This window comes from Centroberyx affinis, unplaced genomic scaffold (genome assembly GCF_046629955.1).
Source record: "Centroberyx affinis isolate AG114_WGS23_722 - 3 ecotype Tasmania unplaced genomic scaffold, CSIRO-AGI_Caff_v1 ptg001738l_1, whole genome shotgun sequence".
In the NCBI taxonomy this organism is placed as follows: Eukaryota; Metazoa; Chordata; class Actinopteri; order Beryciformes; family Berycidae; genus Centroberyx; species Centroberyx affinis.
In genome coordinates, this window is record NW_027280142.1 from 550,807 (window position 1) to 564,264 (window position 13,458).

Below are 13,458 nucleotides of genomic sequence, written 5' to 3' on the forward strand. Positions count from 1 at the left end.
GGATCACCTGGCACGCGCTTTCAATTTACGAGGACAATGGGATTCATCATTATAAGAACACAGGTGCGAACAATTCTGCGGTTTAAGAACATGTCATGAATCTGACGTAGACTTTTCTTAGGACCTTTCTCAAGAACAAATTTAAGAAAAAACTTAGGAAGATATTGCTGAATGAGGCCCATTGTATTCCTCAGAAAAATTACGTATGTGTTACCACTATTTTGCCTGATTGTTCCACCCACAAGCAAACACACGTACACTGGTGTACACACACACACACACACACACACACACACACACACATACATATACATATATATACATATACATATACATATACATACACATCTCTACCTAACATGTATTGCTGTGTGGTATTGTATTGCTCAATCTTGGCTCATTTAAATATGTCTGATCAGTTTGTGTGATTGTGTGATTTGAAATGTTGCAATCATCACAGTAAGTGAATAAGGGGGTGGGAATATGACAGCCAATGACATTTTACAGGAATGCATGACCTTCAATCCATTTTGTCAACGACAAAATTACAAGTACTCTAAGAGTTGTGCTCTTGGTTTCTCACTCTGGCTCTGTAAGTAACCCTAAACTTCAGACCGAGGCAGGCTGGGACCTGTCAGGGGATCCAGAGATCCAGAGAATAGGTTGATTTTGTGGAATATCAACAGTACATTAGCTCACTTTGTGTCTGTGTGTGTGTGTGTGTGAATGAGAGAGAGATCTTGTGTAAAATTAAGGTTTATGATCTATCTTTCTATATATGGAATGCCTATCATATCTCGTGCCACTGATTGTGTCTCACACATCCAGACTAAATGGACCAGAATGTAATTATTAGGAAATCTCTCAGGCTGACTGGACCTAAGTGTTTTATTTTCATTTTTCATTTCAAAGTTTATATTAGCTTTTTTTTTCAAAGGTAAGGTGTTAATCGAAATTTCCAATTAGGAGATCAAGACTAATTGACAGATTACTCTTTTAAGATTTTCAGTAAAGTGCATTTGACTACAACTGACAAATGACAATCTAACATTTGGCATCAAAACAACCATGTACAACCATGCGACATACTGTTGGGAGAAGATTTATTGTTGAGCAAACAGGACACCAGATGTTGCCAACAGCAGAGCAAAAGCTTCTTCACAGTTGAAGTCATGGAGACTTTGCTATTTGTGTTTTTTTACACTCAACTGTCAACCTTTTGGTGCAGTCGGTTCAGCATAGCGATGATTTAATTTCCCCCAAATAAGTCACACTCAGTTCAGTTGACAGCAGTAGTAGGTCATTACACTGAGTATAAGAAGGTGACCTGTACTTACAGACACAGTGTAACAGCAGTGCTTTGCATTGGCCAAAGAGCAAGAGGGAACAGCAGAGGAAAACACATACTGCAGTGCCACCTGCTGGCTAAACAGGTGTGGTGCTGGTGCAGCGATAACTGACCCATCAGCAGTGACTGAGACTACATTTGACAGTAAATAACTGATTAACCTAAACTGGTTTTCAGGAACCTCAACAACAAACCATGCCAGCATCATCTCACCATTTAACTGGCTATTTTCGGAGGTGACAATGCTGAAAGAAAAGTAAGTGTTCACTAAAACATAGGCTCCCTAAATTTGGGTATGCATCTCATACAGTACGATCACACCCATTCTTTGGTGAAGGCACTTATGATTTGCCTGGTGTCCAGCCCCCATGAATTGCAGTCTTTATCACTTAAAGACTGTGATCCATGGGGACTGGTTCGACTGGACACCAGGCAAACTTATGATATTACAAACCTGAATGAAATGAGAAGCACTGGATAGTAAGCAAAGTATGGTTTACGTGTACTGTTTCTTAACCTCCAAAACCAAAACCATCAAGAAAATTTTCAGTGAATGGGAAGGGAAAGCTTCACTCTTCTGCCACCGCTTCTGCCTCCACTTGCTCCTGCTCCTGCTCCTGCTCCTTCTCCTGCTCTGTCTCCTGCTCCTCCACAGCAGCGGCACTGGCTGCGGGTTCCTCGGATGCTACCTGCTCCTCTTCCTCCTTCTCCTTCTCCTTCTCCTTCTCCTTCTCCGCGGTCTTGGCGACAACAGTGTCAACCTTCATGACTGTGGCGCTCTTCACTGCCCCATCCTGGCCACTGAGACAAGTGCCACTAACCTTGACTCCCCCAAAAGAGCTGCTGCTGCTGACGTATGAGGGGGTGCGGTTGCTCTCCAGGCTGTAGGCATTGTAGTTCAGTGCTGTAAGTTCAGCAGCGGTGGAGAAGTTGACAGTTGAGGGAATGCATTTTATTCAAATAGGACAGTTACATAGTTACATTTTGTATTGATTTGAATATACATAAGTGCCAGAAACGAACATTGGAAAAACCTATTCCCTAAAGAAAAATCACTTTATAAGTATTCCCATAGGAACTAGTGTGTTTGTAACAATAGTGAATCTATAGTGACTTTATCATACTGACATGTTTTATCTCCTATTGGGCAGTGTGCATGGAGTCTCTCCTTTCTAGGGACTTGTACAAATATGCTGTGATATTTGTATACTATCTTCCTAAAATGTAATATGCGATTGATATAGTAAGGGTTAAAATGAGAAAAAAAAATCTAGTTTAAACAGTTCAAAGGTTTTTTATGTTAGAGGAAGCGCATGAACTTACAAGTCTGTTTGGACACACTGGTCTTGATTCCAGTTGCTAACCTGTAAAGAGAGATGGACAAAGAAAGAGCGAGCAACATGACATAAGATACAAAATGTTGCTAAAAACAAGAAATGTTTCTCATCATTACCTGGTGCACAACTACTCCCAGCATCTTACCTGCTCTCCTCTCCCTCCAGCAGCTTCCTGTAGGTGGCGATCTCAATGTCCAGGGCCAGCTTGACGTTCATCAGTTCCTGGTACTGGCGGACTTGCAGGGCCATGTCCTGCTTGGCTCTGTGAAGAGCTTCCTCCAGGTCCCTGATGCGGAGCTTGGCGTCCTTCACTGCCATCTCACCACGCTCCTCGACCTCTGCAAGCTGACCTTCCAAGTTGTTTCGCTAACAGTGGAGAAGAAAGAGCAGAGTGAAGTGTAGTGCAAGCATTCAATAATCCACATATCAAATGATCCGTAACCTTGTCTGAGATGAGAAGACAAGTTGCGTTCATCAGCTGCTGCCAGGTATTAACTAATTGGGCCAAAAGCGCACTGTTTTCTGCTTTACTGATGTATATTGATGAGGAAAGAGATTGTGAAGTCAAATGATGGTGAAAGACAAACGACTAGACAAAAGCTGTTTAAAAATACTCAACAACTCTCAACTAGTCTCCTAGCTTAAGCTGTATAGCTTTGTAGACAAGAGCATTGCCAGTGGGAGATACCAAATGTTCCAAGATGGTCCTCACCTGTGACTTAACAACGTCAATTTCAGACTGGAGCCTCATTATCCTGCGGTTCATGTCGGCGATCTCAGCTTTGGAAGCCTTCAGGTCATCTCCATATCTACCTGCTGACTGCTGCATCTCCTCATACTGTCACAGATAGGGACAACTCATACTGACATCATCAAAACACAACACTGTGATCTTGGTATGTTTTGGTGGTCTTGTATGCCTGGACTCATTCATGATGTTGTGTTGATGTTTGTGTTTTCAGATGTTTGATAACAGTAAGCCAGGGTATCGCTGAGCTGGAGGGAATGTCCCCACAAAGGATGGTAAACTTTGGTTGTAGGCTTTAGTGTCTAATATTGGGAAGAGTGGGTCTCACCTTAGTCTGGTACCATGTCTCTGCCTCGGCTCTGCTGCGGTTGGCGATGTCTTCATACTGAGCACGCACTTCAGCGACGATGGCGTCCATGTCAAGGTTGCGGCTGTTGTCCATCTCCACCACGACAGATACGTCCTTGATCTGGCCCTGCAGCTCACGCAGCTCCTACTCCAGATAACAGAGGAACATGAAGGAAACAGGAAAAATGGACGTTGAGCAACATTATTTTGGTACAAACAAATGGCTGTGACTCTTTGCTTTTGGATGAAGTTAAATCTATCATTCATTAGCCTACAGCTGAAAAATACAATGAGATAATGGATAGGGTTCTTCACCGCGTCGTAGATCTGCCTCAGGAACTCAACCTCATCCGAAAGGCCATTAAGTTTGGCCTCCAGCTCCACTTTGATCATGTAGGCTGCATCTGTGTCCTGCATGGGAAAATACAGCATTGAGAATATTCATTGTTGCATGTGGCCCTGGCCTTAAGGTACAAATGGCCATTGTGTCATTGGCTCACTGTGCTTGGAATCTAATTAAAGTTTTGAGATGATGAATTTGAACTGAACAGACCTTCTTTATGAGGACAAAGTTATTCTCACACTCATTGCGCTTGTTGATCTCATCTTCATACCTGAGAAATAGAGGATATGAAGATAACATTGAGAAGAACAACATCACAGTTATTTTGTCAGTACTCCCACTGAATCACAGTGAAATGTTATGATTGGCAATATTGACAAAACTCTATTTTAACCTAGCTTCAACTCCACTTACTTGTTTTTGAAGTCCTCAACCAGGCCCTTCATGTGATACAGGTCTGACTCCAGCTTGACCTTTTCATGACCCAGGTTGTCTAGCTGCTTACGCAGGTTGGCAATGTAGGCTTCAAACATGGAATTGATATGGGAGCGGGAGGTGGTCTGGTCCTTCAGGAGGCCCCACTTGGTCTCTAGCATCTTGTTCTGCTGCTCCAGGAAGCAGACCTGCAGAGAGAGAGAATCAAAGTAAATGACTGGTCGGTCACAATGAGTGAAAGATACAATCCTGTAACTTGGTGCATAAATTAGTGGTTTATGCACCAAGTGGAAAGTGGTTGACTTTCAGAGTGGATGGATGGATTGATGGATTTATGGATGTGACCAGGCAGGAGATTAATGAATCAAAGAATAGATAGGTGATACTGCAATAATGACCAGTTCTTAATTTTCCCTTAGTAAAAAATACACAACTGCATAGTTTGGGGAGGGGGTGGCCAGATGGACATATGTGGTGTGGACAGAGAAACAATGTATGTGGTGTGGATAACTGCACATGGCTGAAAGTATGAATAGGTTCACTGTGTTTGCTGATGGACAAAGAAACACATGAAGATCAACTGAAAGACAAATGACTGATTGAAGTTCTTCCACCTCCAACTCACTCCAAAGGTCACATCAATTACTCCTCATTCAGTTCCAACCCATAATTGCTGTGTTTCAACACAGAGTGGCACTGTTTCCCAATCCTGGCACAAATCTTTCCTGTACAACTTTTCTGTTCAGTCCCCCGACCCTGGGTGGGGTCCTGCTTCCACACGGCAAACATGACCAGAAAAACACTGCTCTGTGTGTGTGTGTGTGTGTGTGTGTGTGTGTTTGTGTGTGTGTCTGTGTGTGTGTGTGTGTGTGTGTGTGTGTGTGTGTGTGTGTGTGTGTGTGTGTGTGTGTGTGTGCTGTATAACAACAGTGTGAGGAAGAGGGGGTGCAATTGGTCTTAGTTTTATTGATTTACAGGCTTAACCTGTGTCCTACATAACTTGTAGGTATCTCCTCAAACAAGGCGCCCCATTAAGGAAGTACAGTGAAAGATAACTAAAGAATTCAGTCATTAGGAGATAACAAGCATACAGTGCATGCTTCTGTCTGTTGACTGACCAGATAGCCGCTTCATACAATTCAGCTGTTATCTCTGATTGATAATGGATTCATAACACAATGATTTATGTCTTGCCCTCAGCCCTCAGTGGCATCATAGGTCATTAGACAGTGTCTAATGTTCAGACAGCCATGCTAGTTTTATGTATATATTTAAAACTATACTCAAAGATCTGCTTTGTTTAACTAGCTTGCCTTGCTTCATGCAAAACTTTTCCCCCTGCTACTCCCACTCCTTTGTGTAACTGCTCAGGGAAGGATAGGCTGTGGATATTCAGACAGGGTATTGAACCTCGAAGCTTTGAAAAAACACAATATCATCTCTGTGATTCTATCTAGCAAAACTTTAAGCTTTAGCAAGAATGAAATAACACACCTGGCACTTTGTCTACCTTCATAACCACTAAATACTATCTTATTGCAGGATATTGCTTGCAGGGAGATGCACCCCTTCAAGCAAAAATACTCTGTATCATTGCCCGGTATGTAGTCAGTATCCAGGTTGATCCACTCATCTGAGCTCTATGATCTCACCTGGTACTGAAAACATATGAGGAAGCTAAACCATTACTCGAAACAGCCAATATCCTTTTGGTTTGGAAGACGGCATACTATACATATCCAATTTTCACAGTGAATGTCCCAAGGAAGACCTGTATCGAATAAAACCCCTATCACATCAGGGCTTTTTGGCTTGTGTTACAATAACTTCTTCTCAAGTTCCTGAATTATGTTTCTACTCTATGTGAAATAAAATAGTTACATCTTAACAGTTACAGCTGTTTGTTGTCATTTTCATGTCCTTGGTGTTGCAGCTTCAAAGACAGATTCCACTGCAGGGATAATAAAGTTTATCTTATCTTATGTTATCTGATCTTATCTTATCTTAAATTAACCAACCTTGTCAATGAAGGAAGCGAAGCGGTTGTTGAGGGTCTTGATCTGCTCTTTCTCCTGGGTGCGGACTGCTTGGATGTTGGGGTCGATCTCCAGGTTCAGGGGGGCCAGCAGGCTCTGGTTGACTGTCACTGCGGTGATTGGGGCCGGTGCTACACTGACCATGCCACCCCCCATACCCATACCTCCGCCGATGCCCATGTAGCCAAACTCTACTGCACCCCCTCTTTGGCCAGACCCCCCAGCAGCGTACCCACCGACCATCTTGAACCCCCCCACACCCATGCCAGCACCACTGCTGCCCACTCCCCCATAGGAGCTGCGGACGGCGTAGCTCTGCCTGGCACCGCCCACACTGCGGCCACCATAGCCGGAGAAGGAGCGACTGCTGAAGCCCGGGGTCGGGCCCATGCCGGAGGAGGAGGATGACAGAGTGGAGAAGGTGGTGGTCTTCACGGCTCTAACAGACATGGTTACAGAGGGAGTCTGTAGCACTGAGGTGGCGTGTGTGGAGGCTGAGAGACTCTGCTGAGAAAGAGAGAGTCAGGCAGATAGACCCTCCCTGGTCCCTGGTGCTATTTATCTGAGCAGGGGAGGGACCCCGGCGAGGTGTGATTGGCTAGTTCCCTCAGCAGGGGAGTGAAGGATGAGGGGGAGAGAAAGAGGGCGAGAGATGAGGGAATCTCAGGGAAGAAAATAGCATTGTGTTACACATTTACAGCACACACAGTGTGCTGGAGAGAATACAAATCTTACATAATAGTCAGCGTGCCAGTTTCTCCAAACCTACAGTGGAAAACTGGTAGTGGAAACCAGAAACCAGAAAAGTTTTATTGTCTACCTTCACAATGTTGTAATTGTGTTTGCCGAACTTGAAGCATTAAGTTGTGTTTTGCTGCCTATTTTGCATTCATAAGATCATGATTTTGCATTTAACACTTTAAACAGAATCCAGATCTTGTTTTTTATTACTTTTACACACACACACACACACACACACACACACACAGTGCCAAAATATAAAGTCAAACCTTGGGTATAATGAACGGGCAGATCATTTTATGACCTCCTCTTTTACTTTACAGCAGTTCTCATAGACATGATATATTGCAAAGTAAATTACGGTTGTGCAGTGTGATATGCTTTATGTCTTTGTGGGCAGTGACTGTATGTCTCATAATTGTGGCAGAACCAGATTTTAGTGCCAACTTGAACAATATGTTCCACTAACTTAAATAAATCTTTTGTCACTCATTTAAGCAGCCGTGTTGCAATGAATCCTCACACCAAAACAATCACAGTAATGAGAAAAAGGAAAAAAAAGTTAATTACATTTTTAAAATCATGTAAAACATCCGTGTAACTGCCCAAGTCTTTAGAAGTCACAATTATTAGATGCATAAAGACAAATTATGTGGGATGGCAGGATGTTGCAATAATCAGCTATGATCAGTGGACCAAACGGCACTACATTCTTTCTGAAAAATAAATAAATAAATAAAAAACTGTCACATACACTATTGATCAACATTCCTCCCATATCAGCCAAGGGAAGAGCAAACAACGCTTGTCTTGTTCTGGAGAGAATGTTTAAGAGAGAATTGTAAACCCCACCTAAGTCTTCAAACACTTCCCCCACCCGAACATAAAAAGCTGTCCTTTCCACCTCCTGCATACTGAAACTGCACATCATATACAGACATAGATCGACACAGAGAGAGAGAGAGAGAGAGAGAGAATTCCTCTGTAGCATTTCACTTTTACAAGTTGCAAGAATGCATTTCAGATGATTCAGATGACCGATGGCAATAGTAAGCTCTTTGTCAAAGCAAGAAAGTAGCTCAAAGGCCTAATATTCTGACTTCCTGTGGGAAGGGTATAAGTGCATAGAAATGCTCCTATACAGCCTAAATCATTGTTGCACATACCAGTGGAGAAAGGTTTGCTTTGTACAGTGAATGTGGCAGAGTGAATTGACACAAGGAGGCATTTGGACACTTTATACCTTTTTGATCACCTTCTGTGCGTCTATTGCCATAGTTTGACATATTACAGCCCAGGCAGCCTTCTGGGAATGGCTTATTGTTTCATGATTATTGTGTTTAAAACATAAACCTCAACCACCGACTTGCAAACTGTGGAAAACATGATTCATTTGTCACACTCCAGTTTTATGACTCAATATCTTTTCTGTGGGGTTGGACAACAGTTGCCTAATTTACACCAGAAAAACCTCCTAGTTCCCTTTGCCGAAATTTTTACCACACCCGCACTTATTTTTGCTTGCCAGTTTTTAAGCAATGAAAAAAGTCTACACCTCATTACGAACTAATGAGTAGCCCCCAACCCTAAGGTATTTTGCTGGGTTGGAGACTAAATGTGAATAATCAGAGGGGCAAATGTCATGGAAAGTATCTCCCAACAACACAGAGGTGGATGTTAAGAGTATGAACCAATCGAATTATGTATGTTTTGCTTGGCTCAACCCAAGCAGTGACGTTTTCTATCCACATTGGGAATGCTGTGTGCTTGGTCGAAGACAACCATATATGTACAAGTCAACCAATGGCTTATTGTTTGACACAACATCTTGGACAAATGCACCAATTAAACGAACACAGCTGTATTTGATTAGTCTCCTTTGATGGCAGAAATATGAAGAGTGATTCTCTTTTTTTTTCCAAATAAGATAATCCTTCGTTGTGCCATTAGCACGAGGGGAGTGAGGGGGTAATTTAAGAACCCGACCCCCTGACCTAAAGCCTCTTAAGAGACCAGTGATGTTTTGGTTTGTATGAAGCTGCTATATGACACATCAAGTCTGGAATGTGCTGAGAGAGACACTTACATGCTATGAGCGAGAGAGGGGGGATTGAGAGGAGGTGGGCTAGAGGGGGAGAGGGGAAGACAATAATTAGCAAAGACAAGAAACAGGCCTATTTCACAATGACTGACAGATTAAACTCTGAGATGTTCAGCAGGAATGGGGTGGGATACACAAAGCTGCATAATGCAGAAGTAAGTGGATTGACATCTATGGCAGCAAATGATGATGTCACCACAGCATGTACCGTAACAGAATAATAAGGATTACAATGAACTTCATTATTGCAGTGCTCTGTGAATAAAATACAAGAAGAAATACAAATGAAAGACAAATTAAAGGCTAAAATCGACATGAATTTGAAAACAGAGAAATGCAATGAAAATAAACAAGGTAACAACAAACGATTAAAAAAAAGCCTGTTTGTATTTTCAGAAGTGATTTTAAAAGATGACACTGATTTCAGCTTTGTATGATCTTCAAGACTTTGGAGCGGTCAGGACTCAGGAGGATCTCAGGCTGAGAGGGGGTTCAAAGATCTGGGGTGTAGCCAGGCGCCAGACCAAGCCAAGCGTTAAAAGTTGTCAGTAAAATCAGTTACAAAACGCACTGCTTGCTGCTACATACATACAGAAAGGCTGCATAGCTGCCCCGTGATGCCTCTTCACACAGAGAGCCTCAAGCGCAGTCCTAAATGAAATCCACACCAAGGTAGCGATCCTGCCATGGACTTAAACAATGGCATGGTTCATGTACTTAGGTCAGGGGGATAGGTGAACTTGTGCAGCAGTGTGGACTGCCACTCCCACTCTTCTCACGCCACGATAGGCTTGTTTGCTTTGAGACTCACGCCCCCTAGTGACTTGAGGGTGGAATTGGATCTGTGCAGCCCCAGTAAACTACACAGGAGGAGTGGCACGATGTGATCCTATCATCGCTGTTCTCCAGGAGCATGGGATAATGTGCTTTGTGAAATTTGATCCATACAAAGGGATGTGTTGTGTGTGTCAGTCTTATGGATAGTATGTTTGTTATCATTGCATTCACTTTTGTTTTTTCTATTTTGTTTTGCTCATATTTCTTGCTTGTTAAAATATAATTCTTTGTCCAAACAAAAAAGTGTCAAAAGACATGCACCCTCGAAAAAGAGATCTTGTAATCTCAATGGGACTCACCTTGGTAAATAAAGGTTTCATAAAAAAATAGGTTATTTTTTCCCCCAAACCTGTTATAAAAGACTCATATGACCAATAAAAAAATCCATGTGAAGTGTTTTGAAAGACAGTCTATCTTGTATTGAAAAGTATTTTATCATATCACTTTCCTTCATTTTACCTCAGACACTAATAATTGAATTCCACATGAGAAGTGTGAGGACAAGTGACTCTTCACTGTAACAATTCTGTGTCACCACTGGTTTTATGACCTCCTGTGGAATGTGTGTGTGCTATAGATGGACATGGCATCCCACAGAGAAAATGTCTCTTGGTTGACACATTTCACTAACCTCTAATGTGTGACCCCTACACTTTGCCAATGTCAGCATCATTGCCCCTGACATAAAATTGGAATACGGACAGATGTAGGAATGCAATGGAATAAGCAAATTGTCTCTTTTTCACCATTTGAGCACCATGAGTGAGTGAGAGAGTGAGTGAGTGAGTGAGTGAGTGAGTGAGTGAGTCGGTGAGGGAGTGAGCAAGTGAGTGGGTGTGTGAGTGTGTGACATCCACATGCATGTGTGCATTCCTTCTTACATCAGTCAGTGTGTTCACAACCATGTGCATAAATATGCATATGCATATGCATGCATACAAACTAATTTCTGACTTATTATATAAGTGTGTGAGACAGCACTCATTTGGGCTCAAGCTGGCCGAAAGGAAAGCAAAGAAAAAGGGGAGCAAACAAGCCCAAGTTCATCCAAGGCAACATCAAGCCGGGAGCCTTAATTTTCTGACAGTTGTCCAGGATCTGTGAAGCACATAAGCTCCTGTTGTAGTTGCCCAGATTCCTGCTGTGAATTGCTATGACTCACAGCCTCCAGCTTCTCCACTTTTTCCTTTCTCATTCTTTTCCTGACTTATCTGAGGAAGAAGTCTAATCTGATTTATTAAAATCAGATGACTGCATATGAGGCAAAGATCCTACTGAAATTTCAGTTATAATGCATCAGAAAACTCCAACATGCTGTTAGCTGGAATGAAGCAAAGCCAAAACTATTTGTTCAAAAGAAGACAAAGGAGCCATAGACGTTATGCAAAGCTATCAGTCAGTGTAAAGATTTGCCTCTATTTCCCTGTCAATTTCTTGTCTTTCAAGTAGGTAATATGTCATCTACAAACATGTTGCAAGGTTTAACTAAACAAGATAGTGGAGGCACAGTCACAAGGGATGAGTCATGCTGATTCAATTTAAAGTTCCTCTTTATTTGTAAGAGTCTCAATCAGAGGCCAGACTCCTGGGTGTTTCCTTGGCATTTCTTTTGCTACTCTTCATATGCTCTTTTTGCTTGTTGCTGAATATTGGTAAAATAAATCCATAGTAAGGACTTAGCTACACAATGTGGAGCTGGGATGGTGGGAAGTGTGAGAAAGCATTGAAACTTGATCAACCATGAAGGTGAGGTAAGATCAGGGAAGAAAGGAACCAGGTTATAAGGTGTTTGGGCCTTTGCCAGTTTCCCCTGGGTGGTTCAGTCAGTTTTGTTATTCTGTTCTCTGGGGCTCTGGTTAAAAAAAATCCACTCTGACCACAACTTCAGCCTTAGTGTCCTATAATTGAAAGCTACACGAACCTCTCCACTTCCATACCAGAACACTGTATACTGAAGCTTGTTTTCATGAAAATAATGGTTTCTTGTAAAGTCCCTTGACAGTAAGACTCAGGTTTTTACTGGCTTCTAGCTTTGGGTTGAATTCTGCTCACTCTTTATTAGGCTACTTTTTTACCAATAATGAAAACTCCCTAAATCTATGTCTTGCCCTTTATTCCCCCATGTTTGTATCCTTGTACCACATATAGTAGGCACTAGGTCATTGTGGTCACAGTGACACACCAAAAACTGTACCAATTCAAATATTTTGCATGTATAATTTTCTTGGTGAGTTAAAGGGACATTCATTCTGATTATATATTCATCAAGATTTTGTGATAAATGTTTTTTTCTCGGGGTTTATGTAAGGTCAGTGAAAGAACCACACTTTGCATAGTAAGATACCAAAACACCTTTTTAAGAGGTAATTCTCATCATGGGCACCACAGATCAGGCTTCAAAGATAATTGTTTGAAATTGGCAGCAAAACTGATTTGTGCAGATAATTGCCTGTAGTATCATAGGTGAATGAGGGCGCCTATTCTTTCCTTTTGATTGTATTCTTAGGTTTAGGTAGTGAAAAGGTGGCATCAGCTTACCTTGGTTTTTTATGTATCACACCTCTTGTAGGGCCTTCTGGGTGTATTTGAAGCATGGGTGTTCCCTTTTGAATGTGGCAGTCAGGCTTTTAGTGTTTAGACTGTTCATTCTATTGACTCTGATGAAGCATCTAACTGTGAACAATCTATTGTCATCCTCAGGTGTTTCTACTAAAATTCATTTTGCATTTAACATGAGAAAGCAGTTTGTAAAGAAATTATGTCCCCCTCCATTTCTGCTGAAATAAAAGGCGTGCTTGCAGCAGCTATCTCTCTTGCAAACCAGTTTAGTCTAGCTACAGAGATATGGAGGCAAAATCTGTTTATTTTGGGGCCTAGCAGACCACATATTTAGAAAGCATGCAGCAAGTGGTAGGCAGTATGCCTTTTATGGGCAAACCAAAGGAATTTTTATGCATACTCACAAACAAACCTTATTTTGCCTAGAATATTCTACCACTGATCTTTTTGTTTCATTTCTGTTTCTTCTTTCTTTATTGAGGCATATATTTTCCCCAGTACAATATGTTTATTACTTTTCACTTGCTTTCTTGTTTGCTGCAAACTTTCTGTAATCTGTATACCTCAGTCAAATAAATGGATTGTTCTTGTTCCTCAAATGTAAATGTTTCTGAGAGTTTATGCA

At 41.8% G+C, this 13,458-nt stretch overlaps 1 protein-coding gene across 1 annotated transcript; it reads right to left on the bottom strand.

Annotated features, from left to right (window-relative positions):
* Positions 1 to 1,096: 1,096 nt before the first annotated feature.
* LOC139652004 (keratin, type II cytoskeletal 8-like) lies at positions 1,097 to 7,094 on the bottom strand. Its single transcript, XM_071528918.1, has 9 exons — positions 6,578 to 7,094; positions 4,539 to 4,747; positions 4,335 to 4,395; positions 4,097 to 4,192; positions 3,762 to 3,926; positions 3,398 to 3,523; positions 2,831 to 3,051; positions 2,672 to 2,712; positions 1,097 to 2,252 (listed from the first exon to the last, which is right to left on the bottom strand). Exons 1-9 carry the CDS (start codon positions 7,043 to 7,045, stop codon positions 1,918 to 1,920), a joined length of 1,722 nt encoding a protein of 573 aa, XP_071385019.1. The 5' UTR covers positions 7,046 to 7,094; the 3' UTR covers positions 1,097 to 1,917.
* Between the last annotated feature and the right edge of the window lie 6,364 nt (positions 7,095 to 13,458).